The following is a 16,344-nucleotide window of genomic DNA, read 5'->3' as shown; positions in this document are numbered from 1 at the left end:
GCGGGCCCCCCAGGTGGCTGTCCTGGGGTTTCTTTTACGGAGAGCCACGCGGTCACTGAGCTCCAGGCAGATGGCAAAGCCTAGAAGCTAGAATAGTTTTCTGTTGCTCAGCCTTCCATCACCCCACTGCCCTTTGGTTCGTGCTGTCTTTTCTCTCTACTTAGGAGACTGTCTTGATTACAATATGTTGTGTGTCTCATCTTCTGAAATCACTGCAGCCAGAACTTTATAGTGAGTAGAGAGAACTCAGTGTTTCTGCCCCCCCACCCCTCCCAGGGCAAGTGAAGAAAACTTGAGACTTAAAAAGCTGGAAAGAAGCATACACTTGGTGGATTTTTTAAAAAGATTTTATTTATTTATTTATTCATGAAAGACACAGAGAGAGAGGCAGAGACATAAGCAGAGGGAGAAGCAGGCTCCCTGCAGGGAGCCCGATACGGGACCCGATCCCAGGACCCTGAGCCAAAGGTAGTCGCTCAGCCACTGAGCCACCCAGGCGTTCCTAGGCTTGGTGGGTTTTTGAAAAATGGTTTTGAAACTGTTTTCTCTACAAGTAGCTAGATGAGAAATTATTGGAGAGACACTGAACTGTCAGACTCCATAGATGGGCCGGGAGGTCACACCCTGTCCCCGGACAAACTGGAAATGAGGATTATTATCTGAATCCTTGATTGCAGAGCCTGAGGCACAGAGGACCTAAGGTACACACACACACACACACACACACACACACACACACACACACACACTCCCCCTCCATTGGCAAGGAAGCAGCTGAACTGAGATCTGAAACCAGCCAGGCCCCTGCACCTCTGCGATGGCTGGCAGCCTCACCTTGCAGAGAATGGCAAGTTAGGGGAAAAAAGAATAGAAGTTGCTTGAGTTTGTCCACTGAAAGAAAAGGTTATTCTTCTTACAAAAAGTTTGAGGACAGGTGAAATTTTATGTGATGTGCTTTGACCTTGAAAAAAAAAAAGAGGGGCACCTGGCTGGCTCAGTTGGTGAAGCATGCAACTCTTAATCTTGGGGTTGGAAGTTTGAGCCTCATTTTAGGTGTAGAGATTGCTTTTTTTAAGACCTTATGGGGGCACCTGGGTGGCTTAGTGGTTGAGCGTCTACCTTTGGCTCAGATTGTGATCCCAGGGTCCTGGGATTGAGTCCTGCATTAGGCTCCCTGTGGGGAGCCTGCCTCTCCCTCTGCCTGTGTTTTTCTTTTTTTTTCTTTCCTTTCCTTTCCTTTCCTTTCCTTTCCTTTCCTTTCCTTTCCTTTCCTTTCTTTTCCTTTCCTTTCCTTTCCTTTTCTTCTTTTTTTAAGATTTTATTTATTTATTCATGAGAGACACACAGAGAGAGAGAGGCAGAGACACAGGCAGAGGGAGAAGCAGGCTCCATGCAGGGAGCCTGATGTGGGACTAGATTCCGGGTCTTCAGGATCAGGCCCTCAGGGGAAGGTGGCGCTAAATCGCTTAGCCACCCGGGCTGCCCTCTGCCTGTTTCTGCCTCTCTGGTTCTCTCATAAATAAAGAAAATCTTAAAAAAAAAACAAAAAACAAAAAACAAAAATTGTACAAAAAAAGAAAGAAAGAAAGTTTCATTTAATGTGCCAGACTGGTGTTGATTATCAAAGAGTAGGATGAAAAAAAAAAAAAAACAGAAGGAGGAAGAGCAAATGACTCTCATTTGCAGGGGAAGGGACCCACACAGGGACAATCCCCCCCTCGTTTGTCTCCACCATCTTCTACTCCCTTCTCCTTGCCCTCCCTTCCCAACCCAAAACAAACAAACAAACAAACAAACAAACAAAAAACCTTCAGCAGGAAAAGAGGAGCTAATTTAAAAAGAGGAAAACATCCCTGAGACCTGTGAGAGCTCCCGAATCCACAGCAACAAGTAGGGATCTACAGAACAGCAATTTGATTAAATGAAGATATAAGGGATTTAGAGGGACTCTCCAGTTGCATCAAGTTTGTCTATATGTCTTTGAAATATATTGGGATCCCTGGGTGGCGCAGCGGTTTGGCGCCTGCCTTTGGCCCAGGGCGCGATCCTGGAGACCCGGGATCGAATCCCACGTCGGGCTCCCGGTGCATGGAGCCTGCTTCTCCCTCTGCCTGTGTCTCTGCCCCCCTCTCTCTCTGTGTGTGTGACTATCATAAATAAATAAAAATTTTAAAAAAAAGAAATATATTTATTTGGCTTCCAAACCTAAAGACAAGTGCCTCCTAACTGAGGAGATAGTACTCACTCAGAAAATAGGAAGACATCAAGGCAAGGCCAACGAGTAGATTGAAACTCTAAGCGGTCAGGAGAGGGTTGGCAGGAGGTGCAGTGGTAGAGAGTGCCCCCAGGTCTCAACTCTTGCCCCGGGACCCTCTGCCCCTTAGTTACCTGTCATCAGAGACAGCTCTGTTGCTGTTTTCTGTTGAAGCGAAGCAGCCAGAGGATGATTGATACGTGGGCAAGACACCTGCAGGCGCAATGGAGCACACCCCGCAGGCTTCTTCCTAAGCCACTTCCTTGCATCCCCAAGACTGACACCAAGAGGTCAGCCACTGAGGAATCGCCATTCTGGGATGGGGTGCAGACAGCCCCTCTAGTTGCCTGAGTTTGCCCCGCCGGTACTGCCAGGAGAGTTTATGCCTCCTAGGGGACTTTGGAGGGGGCAATAACGAGTCACCTCGGGACAAGAGGAAAATAAGAATGTCTCATGTGTGCAAAACCATTTAAAATGGAGGCTTTTAGAGGGTACTAAAATCTCAGCCAACCACCCAGAAATGGTTTGGGGAGTATATTCTACTTGTCTTTGCATACTTTGGTTGCAATAAAGTCAGAAATGCTTATATGCCATGGAGAGAACACCTGTGGACACAGGCCAGGTCCTCCTGAGAAGGCTGTTTATTCCCCCCCCTGGGGTCCAGCACCTAAAAAGAAATGGTCCTGCAGCTCTGACTGGGGAGGTCTAGATGAGCGTGGGAGCTGCTGGTTGTCAGTCTTTGAAAGCAGAGGCCCCTGATCGCCATTGCCAAGTACATGGCTATCTGCAAGCTTGGTGCTGCCATCATTCAACTGCCACTTTACCCTCTACTTGCCGGCGCAGATCCGAGTCTCCAGAGAAACCAGAAGGAGGATCTTACTAGAATAGGATTTGGGTTTTTATTTTATTTATTTTATTTTTTTTAAGATTTTATTTATTTATTCATGAGAGACGAGAGAGAGAGAGAGAGAGAGAGAGAGAGAAAGAAAAAGAGAGAGAGAGAGAGAGAGAGAGAGAGAGAAGCATGCTCCATGCAGAGAGCCTGATGTGAGACTCCATCCCCGGACCCCAGGATCATGCCCTGGGCTGAAGGTGGCGCTAAACCACTGAGCCACCTGGGCTGCCCTGGGTTTCTATTTTAAAGGCTCCAGGGATGAGTTAGAAGTAATTCAAGAGCAGGCACAGTAAAGAAATGTGTACACCGTGTTAGACATTCAGCAAGAAGTTTAACATTTCCAACATGGCCAGCTGATTAAGAGCTATTCTGTAAGCAGGGATTCCACTGGTTTAGAATAGAGCAAAAATCTTGCCATCTGAAAACCCAAAATGAAGAAAGGCCAGCCCTTGATCTCTTGACCATGCTCAGCCTTTTTCTTTCCTTTTTTTTTTTTTTCTACTGCCTTTTCCGGAATAGATTGATTTGGGTCTCTGGGAGAATATTTAAGCAATAGCCAACAGGTAAATTATAGGTAGTTGTCCAACCTAAGCTTACAAATTTTCAAGGAGGGCCATCTATGACCTCTCTCAGTGTCCTGTTCCTATATTCAACACTCAGGAAAAGGTGATAAACTAAGGCAAAAAGTCTCCAACCACAGATGTAGGGTTCAGATAAAAAAGAAAAACATGCAGTAGGGGTTTCAGGAGAAATCAATCATTAACCTAGAATGGAAGCCAGGAGTGAGGACTAGTCACTTTGAGATGAACAGGACCACCTCTACTCAGGGAATTCAAGCAGCAGGATACGGAGTAGGAGCCGATGATTTCCAATTCTTGCCCAGCAGAGCCATTCTGTATTGTATGGGCTTTGGACTCCTTGAAATGATCAAGTATACATGCCTTAAAACACACAAAAGAAAGGAGGACAATCACCAAACCTGTCTAGATAAAGGTTGTAGGGACTCAAGACGCAAAAAAAAAAATGAGTTACAGGACAGAACCAATGGTTTGGGGTGCACCATTGCCCTCTGTTGGATTAAATAAATCAGACCTTTAGTGCGGGTGTGTGTTTTATTATCCGGCTGAGTTTGCTGAAAAGTCAGGGCACTTTTGAGTGGGAAATTAATTTGTCCTTGTTAATGGGTCCTCTGTCTGCTGTCCCTGCCCTGAGGAAACCCATTACAGTTGTAACTCTCTGATGGCAGGTTGCTCATCATGTTTTCATTCACTTAGTATTTACTAAGTGCCTACTAAGCACTGGTCGAATATTGTAGAGAATCTAAGAATAAATAACACCAACACCTGTTACCATTTGTGGAATGCCTACTGTGAGCCAGTGTCTTTACACACATGAATATACAACATCTCCATGAAGTCAACGTGGTCACTCCTGTCTAATGGATAAAGAAACAGGACCCTTGGAAAGTGAATGGCACATCCTAGACTTAAATCCAGGCCCATCTACTCCTAAACCCACACTTAGTTCACTAAGCCACAGCTCTTCCCCTCAGGAAGTTTGCAGACTAGACTACTAGGGCAGGCAAGATACAGATAAAAGCTTCTGTATCAGAGATTCACACACCATGGCCAGCAGGCCAAATTCCACCCATCACCTATTTTTGCCCATGAGCTAAGATGGTTTTTATATTTTTAAGTGTGGTTAGGGGGAAAAAATCAGAACAGTAAAACTTCGTGACATGTAAAAATTGTGTGAAATTCAAATCTCAGTGTCCACAAATAAAGTTTTATTGGAACCCAGCTACACCCATTCAATTCTCTTCTTTCAGGCTGCCTTCCTGGCTATAGCAGCACAGTTGAGTGGCTGTTTGATGATTCCTATTTTACACTCCAAGGTGGAATGTTCTATATCAATAGGAGAGGCTTTTAAAAAGCTTTCTGGGAGTTAAAAAGAGAGGAGACTAACATTTATTTAACCCATGGTGAGAGGTGCTAGAAGGATATACAGGTGTGCTCTGCTTTAAGACTTGATGTGTGAAAACCCAGATAAATTAAAAGGTAGTTATTTGTATAACAAATTTTCCTTTTCATTTTGTAAAGGGATTCGCCATGGGGTTCCTTTATAGAATAAGCCTCTAAAATGCATGCTAATATGAAGCCACTTACAAATACTCTAGTCCTAATAACTTTTCAAGAATGTATCTATTGTGTACAGTGAGGCTTAGCTAGAATCTTTTTTTTTTTTTTCCTGGCAGGGTAAGGTTTCCTACTTCTGAAAAGTAATGGAGCTGACCTTGTCAATTTAGGAGGAGAGTAAGCACTCTGCCTTCCCATTGACTCCAGGAGGGGCTTTGCCTGACAAGTAGAAAGCCTGTAGGTTCCAAAGATCTGCATTATGTGGGTCAAACTGCCAGAAGAATTTTGCAGTTTTAGCCAAGCTCCTCTTAGTAGCTGCAAAGTCCTAACATGAAAATTCCTTACTGTTCTATCATTGCATTTCACACACAAGATAAATTAATAAAAATTATGTTTGTTGTTACCATCCTGATAAATCTGCTACAAACAATACTTAGAAGGAGCAGTGTTTCTCTCTTTTAAAAAAAAAATTAGCTCAACAGAATTACAACATAAACTGGTACAAGTCACATAATATTTAAATTAGAGTTCTCTCCAGCAAAATAGGAAGTGGTGTTGCTGACTTGATTTAGGACCCAGCTCCTTCTTTCTTTGGGTCCTGAGCCTGAATCTTCCAACAGCTTTGTGGTGTTATGCAATTGCTCTTTTAAAGAGATGCATAAAACGGAAGCTTTGGCTATTCATAGCCAACTTAGGAGGAGCTGAAATCTTTCAAGAAGTTTCTTGCCGGGTACCATTTTTGAGGGTAACTACATGCTTCTGAACACATCCAATTAATCTGGATTTTCCATGGGGGCTCTTTTAAAAAGCTATCTTGTGGTTTTTATTTTCATCCTCTGTGGTGACTGTATTTTAGAAGTAGACAAACATTCCTGGTATATAAGGCTGAATATTTTTCAGGTTTTTTTGGAGGTAAAAGAAGCTTAAATGGAAATGCAGGGGCAGAGAAAATCGTGCCTGGGGAAGTCCTGTGCAGTGCTGCCAAGTGGCGCAGCAGATCTGTGTCATGGGGCTGCTAATGGATATTGCACGCAATTCATAAAGGGGCAAAGTGAGAGAGACGCAGAGGGGTGACGAGAAGCAGTGCTAGCATTAAGGGCAGGAGCCCTGCATGGTTCTGAGTTAGGATTTCTGGATAAATGGCATCATTGACAGGGTCGGGGTGGGTGGGGGAGGCTCCAGGAGGTGGCTTGACTGCCCTTGGACATTGTCACCTGTCATTCACGTTCTCGTTCTGTAGCAGGCAGCATTTCAGCCATTTCTGAAGCTGAAGGAAATGCACATTTAATCCATGCATGAGGTTCTTTAAAGAGATGTCTTCCTCCTCATCTCTCCTCGCAGGTCAGAAGCACTGTAACTGCACACAGCAGCTAGAAGGCTCCACCACATTCTTGAACACTTGAGCTCTTGAGCTGGCTGCACTTTCTCCCCTGTCCCTCCTTTTTTCTCTTCTGTCTTAAAATTGTTGCTACCATGTTTTTAATATATATATATTTATGTATATTTTTATATATTTTATATATTTTTAATATATTTTTAAAATATATAAAAAATATATTAAAAAGTATATATTCCTATATATATATAGGAAGGTACAGACTATACAACAAATGGATAAATACTGAACCAAATATGTTAGTTCAGTTTTCTTTTGCCCTGGTGGTAATTTAAAAGTTTTCAAAATAAAGACTAATGGATATAGAAAAATAGGATAAAAATAGGATAATAGGAAAAATAGGATAGAAATTTCCATGCGTTTTTATGATCAAATAGAAGACCGACCCCTGGAGGTGGCACTGCTATTAGGGAAGCAGGGAATGGTAAATTCAAGGGGACAAATTGCAAACCCTGCGTTTTGAACGAAAATAGAACACACCCCTCTCCCCACTGAACGTCTCCCTCCTACCAAACAGCATCTGAGCAGATTTCATTTCACAAATGGAAATGGGACGCACACAATTTTTTTCAAAGTGATTTCATGAAGAGTGGGCCTGTTTAATTGGGTTTTCGGAGTCAGGATTAATATTATAAGCTAGGGAGTTCTGCGATGCGCCATACCACCTGCCTCCTGGGGAAAGGCAGGACAAAGAGCTGCTTCTCAGAAGCAATGCTACTTCTGCCTCAGTCTTCTCACTGAAGCAGCACACAGCCAGCCTGGACCAAGTACCCAGGCTGGGTCCAAGTTACATGTAACGTAGGAAAGATCTTCCCAAGCTCAAGGTCATATCTAGAGCATGCCTTGGATATTTTTTCATCCCTAATTTATGTGATTTTCTAATATGTTTAGCATTTGCCCTCCTCTTGTCTCCATCATGCTTATTAAGGTAAATTTGCATAGAAATGGGATCTTAGTTTTCAGGACCATTCACCTGACACTTGCTCTCCTGAGGTGACCAGTATCCCCTGTTGATACCATGATGGTGACCTGCAGACACCACGTCTTCCCGCAAACTCAAGGCAAGGCCTTAATTAGGGGAGGCCTTTCATGTTAAAGCCACGGGGTGAAGCAAATCAGCAAAAGCATTTAGTGCTCACTAAAGAGAGCATAATACTCCTTTCTGTTGAGTGGGTCACCCGAGGTCACAATTTTAATTTGCCTTAGCTGGACAGATCCTGAAGAAAGGGTACAAAATATATATATATATATATATTTTTGAAGTAAATTTTGGCTGGTGATAAAACTCAGACAATTAACTATGACATTTTACTTTGGCTCCTGAAGTATTTTTTGCATAATATCTACCTTTGGGATGGGTAATTGTCATCTCTACAAATTGCCTTTGGAAGACTGAGTAAATGTGGAAAATCAGAGAAACTAGCCACTTGCTGTCACCACCATGGCAGTTGGCTTTGATCCCCTGATCTTTGCATGTTGTACCCTCCCACTGGCAGCCACCTTCCTCATTTACCCAAATCTTGTCACTTGGGTGGAAATTCCCACTGAGAGTGTGATTGTGGTCCTGGTTTACTGGTTACTGAAAGCCATTAGGTGTGAGGTTACTAACCTAAAGGGTTTCAGACTTAGCCAAATTCTGATAAATGCAAATGCCACGCAACAACTTCCAAGACTGTCAGAACAGCAAACTGTCTTAGCAAAGAACCAAAGGATTTAAGGGTCGTGGAGAATTAGCATCAAATTGCAAAGAAGAAAGTTTATAGAAGATGGGAGAAATCAGAAGAAAACGGGCTGCTTTTGGCCAGACTACATTTGCTGGGGATAAATTCATCCCATACAATTTCTTTTAATATTATTTGGGTGTTTTTTGTTTATTTATTTATTTAATGAGAGAGAAAGAGTGCACAGAGGGAGGGGCAGAGGGAGAGGGAGAGAGAGAATCTTAAGCAGACTCCATGCCCAGTGTGGAGCCTGCCATGGGGCGTGATCTCACGACCCTGAAATCATGACCTGAGCTGAAATCAAGAGTCAGACACTCAACTGACTAAGCCACCCAGGCACCCCTATTATTAGTTGAATATTATGATCCCTACTTTACAGATGAAGAAACTGAGACCTCAAGAGGTTTAGTTGCTGTACAAGATCATCAGCTAGTCAGCCACCAACAAAACCAGGATGCTACTCTTTCTATTATAGCCCCAATGTCTTTTTCTTTTTTTAAGATTTTATTTATTTATTTGACAAAGATAGAGAGATAGAGCAAGTGAGCACCAGAGACCACACACAGGGGGCGCAGCAGAGGGAGAGGGAGAAGCAAACTCTCTGCTGAGCAGGAAGCTCAATGTGGGGCTGATCCCAGGACCTCAGGATCATGACCTGAAGTCAAAGGCAGATACTTAACTCATTGAGCCACCTAGGTGCCCCCTGCAATGTCTCCTTAAAAACAAACAAACAAAAAAACCACAACTAACTATATTTAATTTGTAGGCTTTTTATTTTACATAGGCCTGGTGTATTCCGGGGGGAGGGGGTAATAATATTTTAACTCAACTGAGAAGTATTAGAATGAAATTTTTCAAAGTGTACTTGGCTTACACTCTTGTAATGAAATAAGGAGTCTAATTGAGTCCCCTGCTTCTCGAACCAGAATGCTTTCCACTCTCAGGCCATGTGGAAGGATGCTAAGTTCCCCACTGGCCGATGCTGCCTAATTCTCTTAAATGATTCAGATGTAAAAGAGAAAATGGCATCTGTCTAATTAACACTGCCTGGTTAAATATAGCTGCCAAGGGACAGCCTCAGGACGATGTTTACAGAACAGTCTTTCCAGCCCCTCGGGCCCGAGTTAGAAGTGATAGCGAGTCTTCCGTCCTTATCAGCCAGAAACAGGGACGCCCACAGAAAGGGTGACCAGCCAGACAGGCCAAGTGAGATGAAAGGAAGGGGAAAGGCGCTGCTGGCCTCGGTTCCCTGCTCCTGGCATGTGGGGATTGGGGGAAGAACGGGAAGCACATCCTGCAGGCTCCCTCCCCGTGCGGCCCCCCTGTCTCCGGCCTGGAGGCCTCGGAGGCCTGGGACCCGGCGCCGACCTCCTGCTCGGACTGCCAGGCCGCCGCCGCTCTGCTCGCTTCTCCGGACAGAAGGGCATAATGAGAACATTACTTCTCTTCCAGCTCCACGTCACGACATGGAAGCCATCGCCAAGTTTGACTTCACCGCCTCAGGTGAGGATGAACTGAGCTTTCACACCGGAGATGTTCTGAAGGTAGGTGACGTGGGGCCCCGAGGAGGGGAGGCCCTGGGGAGTTTGGGGTTACTCTGGTCTGGTCCCCGACTTCACCCAACAACCCATGCCTTTGTTTCTTAAGAACTACACACAGTTCCTTTCAAAAAGAAAAGTTCACCTCAATCGAAAGGGCTCCTTCTGAGCACCGGGGTGCCAGTTAGCAGGTGGGGTGATGGAAAGAAGCCACCATCCTTGTCCTCAGGTGCTCATGGTCTGGAGGAGAGGGGGCAGAGAGCCGTCCAAAGGGCTCTTCCAGATATTCTTGTCTAAGTGCTCAGGAGCCCAGGTGAGGGAACAAGGGATCCCGCCCTGAGAGACGGGGTTGCAGGAGCGAGGGGCAACATCGGTTGCTCGGGAATGCCGCGAAGGTGAGCTGGACTTTACCCGAAGCTCAGAGGTGAGCGAGCCTGGGTGGTGCTCAGTGAGCATCGTGAGGAACCTAACAGGAGGGTGCTGGTGGAGACAGCCTGGGAAAGACAGCTGGAGGGGACGTGAGCCAACGGAGGCCACGCACACCCGGCCCCTCAGGGGCACCTGAAAACTGGCCTAACACCCACACCTGAGTTGTAGTGGCTCCTTGCAGGGCTGAAGAGGCCTTGAATTTCCACAGTCCATGCACCACACTCAGAGGCTTAAGTCCTGCATCTCAGCCCCTGTTTGGAGCAAAAGCACAAGCCCTTAGGCCATCTGGGGAGTCAGTGAGGCGAATGCCCCCTGCCTGGCCTCAGAGCGCTGGCTGGCAGAAACCTGATCCCTGGTCCGCAGCAGCCCACGCGTGCTCTTCTCAGACCGCAAGGCAGCACTGAGGCCAATCTCACTACCGAGAAGTATGCTTGCTGTAGAGAGAATCGTGTCAGTACGTGACAAGTGCACAGACCGGGAAGGATGACTTGGTTTGGAACTTGAACACCCTCAGGGCTCATCCTTCTCACTGTCGTCACTTTGCAAGATCTAGCAATATGCTGCCAAGAGTGTGCCTTCCATGCTGGAGCTTCTCAAGGTCCGATGTTGTCTGGGCTGCTGACCCAAGGAAAGGTGACCTTCACTTCTGTGGGATCTTACCAAGGTCACAGAGGGATCTGCCACGCGGTGAGCAGTCCCTCCCTTCTCTGTGGGTATTGTGACCTTGTGATCATCAACCCCTACAGAGTGTCCTCACTCCAAAGAGGCCAGGAGCCAACTCCCACTCCTCAGCTCCCATTGCAAACAGAACCTAGTATCTGGCTTGAGTGCTTATTTCTCAGAAAAGGAAAAGGAAAAAAAAAAACCCACAAACTTTCCTCGATTCTGCTTCTGAATCTACCTCCTGGTGTGTTTTCTCTTCCTCACTACCAACACTGGGAGAGGTTCTCTGTACTGATGCCTGACTCCCTCACTTCTCATTTATTCCAATGGAACCTACTGGAATCTGTCTTTTACCCTCAACACTCCTTTTCAGTCCACCAGTGATCTCTTTAATGTGGAATATAATGGCCTTTCTAGGGCACCCCCGGTGGCGCAGCGCAGCGGTTTAGCGCTGCCTGCAGCCCGGGGTCTGATCCTGGAGACCCAGGATCGAGTCCCGCATCGGGCTCCCTGCATGGAGCCCGCTTCTCCCTCTGCCTGTGTCTCTGCCTCTCAGTCTCTCTCTCTCTCTCTCTCTGAATAAATAAATTTTAAAAAAGTATTAAAAAAAATAATGGCCTTTCTAAAGTGCCTGTGGAATTTGACATTGTTAACTGTCCCTCCTCTGGGTCTGGAGTTCTGTTTCACCCTAAACATGTACTCTGTCCATTGGTCTCTCTTGAGATCTCTTAAGCATTCTCCTTTTGACAAGAGAAGTTTGATGCAGTAAAAAGGAGCAGGAGTTTAGAGCCAGATATATCTGAGCTTGAATCTCACCTTACTAGCTGTGTGTCCTTGGCTCAGTCATTTGCCCTCTCTGAGCCTCAATGTCTTCATCTGTTAAGTGGAGACTATATCTATTTTGCAGGGTTCTGGAGAGGATTAGAGGTAATGGTCCCAGCTCACAAATGGTTGCTTCATAAATGATTGCCATATTTCAGTATCACCCATTCCTGCTGTCAGTCAGACTATTGCCACAGCCCCTTGGCTGACTTCAAGGGGCTCCTGTCTCTTACTCCTTCAATCATTCTACATACTAGTCTCAGGAGGATCTTTCTGGAAGACAGATCAGATCAGATCACTTCCTTCTCAAAGGCATTCAGTGGCTCCCCATTATCAACTGATTGAAATTTAAGCCAGCTGCTCCCAACCCACTTCCTAACCTCATCAAGCTCTCATCCAGGAACATGCACATGTATGTACCCGCATGCACACACCCTTGTGTGTGTAATGCCCAGATTACGCTGCAATACACACACCGTGCTGTCAGGCTCTCCCCATACTCTGAATGCCTCTCTCCTGCACACACATATTTGACCATCTCTGCCTGGAAACCCTCACAAATCCTTCACACTCCCGATGGCCTCAGCAAAATTAATCAGTCCCTCTTCAGCTCTTCCACAGCATTGCACACACACTTCGTTCAAGGCACTGATGATCTCACCTCCAGTGGCAGTTATTCATGAGCAGCCAAGCCTCTATGCTCTTCTGCGCCCTGTACATCCATCTCTCATCACTGCCCCTACCCTGTAGGATCCTGATTGCCTGTTTATGTGTTAGCTACTGCACTTGCCAAAGCTCTGATGGCAGGGGCCAGGTCTGCCTCAGTGTCCAAAACAGCAGAGAGTTGACTCTCCCTAATATTTGATGAATAATTGACCAGTTGATTCTTCCTCTGGTCCAGAGCAGAGCCATGCCTGGTTCATCTTTGTGTCTTCCCAGCAGCACCCCACACAAGTCACGACCCCAAACAGGTGCTCAGTACAAATTGCTTGAGTTATTAAATTGCATTTCTGCATGCTCATGTAGAATTCCACCAGAAGGCCAACCTCTCCTTCTTTTCAAATTCTTTCCCTTGCAGCTTAATGGTGGGATGAAAAGTGGAGAGGGGCTTGTTGGCTGAGCCCCACAGTACATCTGTATCATGGGGGTTAGTAGCCCTGCCTGTGGGTCTCTATGTACAACTGCAACTCTGCCCCTTGACTCCCAGAGATGGGTAACAAGCCCCAAAAATCTTGCAAGTGCTTTCAAAGGCAGCTTGTGACTGCCCCAGTAATTTACTCCTGCGGTGTTCTTTCATCCTAGGCTTTTCATGCTAAAAGACTAAACAGACTTTTTCACTAGAAGGTACAAACGATGTCTGACTAGCTCACCGCCAACCCACCCACTCCAGACTGTGAGTTTCCCAGGACAGAGTTCTCAGTTTATTCATCTCTGTATTCCCAGCACCTGAGTGCAAACAGCAAGTGCTCACTAGATGCTGATCACAGGATGATGAACAAGATGGTGGTTGGGGAACTCCAGCCAAATGACTCCATTCTGCTTCTCCTGGGAGAGAAACATTTGAAGTCAGGAGTCGGATGTTTCATGTTTGTGCCTCAACCCCCTGGATCTGCAGTTATACACAACACCAGACTTACATTTGTCTCTTAAATTTGCCAGTTGTTTAAAAAAAAAAAAAGGTCTCTTGACCCAGTCCATTTCTACCCACTTCTGTAACATGTCTAACTCAATCCCATTGCTCCCTACTAAAACAGTGACCTCCTTAGTGCTTTCAAGCACTAAGACTTAATCCTGTGTCAATTAACTTCTTCAATACTTCAGATTTCTACTAGGCCGCTAAGAGCTATAATTCCAACCAATTTTAAAATTCTCCCAATGGTACATTTTGTCCTCTTCCCACATCTTATTCTCAGGCCACGTAACACAGAAAATTATGCTCGTAGACAACATTATAAGAATTAAGATATGGTAAAGTGAAGTATAAAATCTCATGTGCTCAACCTGAACCCCTTGCTTGGGTTTTCATGATGGGGACAAGAGATATGGGGAACCGAATAGACAGAAAGATGAGAAGAACAGGAAGTATGGGGCCCTGAGCCAACAGCGGCAGGAGGAAACCACCTCCCCCCAAACACTCTTCTTTGCAGAAAATGAGATTCTTTTAAAACCTTGCCTTCTATACACCATAAAAAGCCTGTAAATTCACCTCTCTGGGAACACAATCTCAGGCAGACGGAGCACCAGGTGGTGGGTAGAAATGGCCGGCATTGCAGGATAATCTTTCAGTTGCTACAGGAGGTAAATGGGTATGCGCCACAATTACTAAAATTACAGCTGGTTTCAGGTCAGAGAACTAAGTACAAAGTTGGTTCTTACCGTGATGAGCCAATTTCCAATTGGCCTCTTTTACCCTATTATCCCTGTTCACCTTTGTATTTGACATTTGCTACCCAGCAGAAACATCGCACTCCGGGTGATGGGAGAAAGGAATCCCAAAGCCACAAATTAGGAGGGGGGGGGGGGGGGAGGCGTGGCGTGAAATGTCCTTTGTGTTCTTTGTGTGAAGACCAGGCACCGGTGTGAGTTTCCTAGTTCTTTTTCTGACCTAGATTTTCTGCTCTCCCCCCTTAGCATACCAGTACCCACGTGTCCTCAGTGATACCAGCAGTCATATTTGATGTTAGAAACTATAAAGTTTTCTGTCCTCAGCAATTCTAGAACTTAAATATGGGACACACTTTTATTTCTTCAGAACAAGTGATCAAATTCAAAACGTACACATATAATACTTGAAAGAATTTATAAGCCCTACCATGTCCTTCAGAGCTGGAGTCCTCCTTTCTAAGAATACCACATTTTGCAGAATTGTATTTAAAAAAAAAAAAAAAAAACCAGCACACACTTCCTGAAGGATTTCGAGGTACCAGGGCTCATCGGATCCTCACATCCTCTCTGTGAGGGGCTGGCTAGTGGTTACTGTCACCACTTCCTGACGGCTGGTTGACCTGCCAAGGGTCATACAGCTGGTGACAGGGCCAGCCTAGAAACTGGGTCTTCTCATACCACATTCAGAGAGTTGGCCCTTTCTTCCACCTTGGGGGTGATAGTAGAAGTACCAGTTTCCCAGCTCTTCTCCTCTCTCTTCGTGTCTGGAAGAAAGGAGCCCGTGGGACCCAGGCTTCCACCCCACATGCGCTGATGCCTCTGGAGTCACCGCCGCCAGCCCCAACTTCTCCTCCAACTGCTCGCTAGGCTTTCCTTCCCAGACGGTCCCGGGGCCACGTGGATTCACCCACACGAGATCTTCACACCTGCTCCTCCTCCTGTACTTGTCCGTTTGAGCAAAGGCATCACCACCCACTCGGTCTCCCAAGGCCAAGGACATCCAGAGCCTTCCCAGAATCCCCTCCTCCCTCGGGTCGGGAAGGTCACGACCTGCACACGGGGCTTCCGGGGGCCTCCAAGCAGGCCCTCGCCCCTCGCAGGGGTGGCTGTGCTTCGTGCCTCCAAGCCCCCTTCAGGCTCTCGTACAGGACTCCGTCCTGGCTCTAATTCTTCCCATGTTATTTCCCGGCTCACAATCCTTTAGTGGCTCCCCATATATTTCAAGAGGAAAGGCCTTGTGTCTCTACCTTTCCCCCCCCCGCTCTGGGCCCCTAGGGCGACAATCGGAAGTCCCGCCGGACAGAGGCCTTTTGTTCCCAGAATGCACCCCACTTCCTCCCATCCCGGAAGTTCCTGCGCCCGCCCTTTGCCTGGGGAACTTTCATGGCCTGGGCAACCCCAGGGCTTCTGCTCCCAGTGGTCTCCCTGAGCCGTCCCCGGCTTCCCCCTTCGGCGTGGTGGTTTCCACCAGTTCAGGCGTTTTCAGCTGCAAAAGAAGCAGAAACGTGAATGCGGCTTCGACAATAATGCCCATTGATTACTTCTCACGCAATGTCCAGATGTAGGAGGGCTCCCAGGTGGCTCGTTCAGGGGCTCGATGACATCGTCAAGCCGTCTTCACTTTGTTCTTTTTAAGAGTCTATTTATTCATGAAAGACACAGGCAGAGGGAGAAGCAGGCTCCCTGCGGGGAGCCGGATGCAGGACTCGATCCTGGGACCCCGCGATCTCGCCCTGGGCCCAAGGCAGATGCTCAACCGCTGAGCCCCCCACGTGCCCCAGCTCTGACACCTTCATTGCTGTTCAAGTCCACGCCACATACTTTAGAACCGTTCTCAGTGGGGGATGGGGGAAAATATTTGTCTTTTAATAGTGAAACATTTTCTGAAATAACCGGAAGCCGCATACAGCCAAGTCTGATGAGTCATACGAGTAATCAAGGGAAGTGATAACAGTTGGGGTCACAGTCAATGAAGGACCATATAGTAAGGAGACAGAACTTCTGGTTTGCTTGTGATCTGGTGCTAAAAGCAAGTTTAGAAAAGGCATCCCAGATATCTTGAGTCACGTCCAAATTGTTTGTGAAACACATGGAGTGTGAACACAA

The 16,344-nt window shown here is 46.3% G+C and overlaps 1 protein-coding gene across 2 annotated transcripts in view; it reads left to right on the top strand.

Annotated features, from left to right (window-relative positions):
- Positions 1-16,344, top strand: part of GRAP2 (GRB2 related adaptor protein 2) — a 64,488-nt gene that overhangs the window by 33,186 nt on the left and 14,958 nt on the right. Inside the window, exon 2 of one of the 2 annotated variants that reach the window (XM_026017427.2) lies at positions 9,854-9,945. In XM_026017427.2, coding sequence (XP_025873212.1) covers positions 9,868-9,945 — 78 coding nt within the window. In that variant the 5' untranslated portion in view covers positions 9,854-9,867. Of the gene's footprint in view, positions 1-9,720; positions 9,946-16,344 lie in introns of those variants that run through there. The other variant, XM_072741027.1, reaches the window with a different exon arrangement.

This window comes from Vulpes vulpes, chromosome 16 (assembly GCF_048418805.1).
Source record: "Vulpes vulpes isolate BD-2025 chromosome 16, VulVul3, whole genome shotgun sequence".
Taxonomy (NCBI): domain Eukaryota; kingdom Metazoa; phylum Chordata; class Mammalia; order Carnivora; family Canidae; genus Vulpes; species Vulpes vulpes.
Note: the sequence above shows the minus strand (reverse complement) of the source record. Positions and strands in the feature narration are given on the sequence as shown.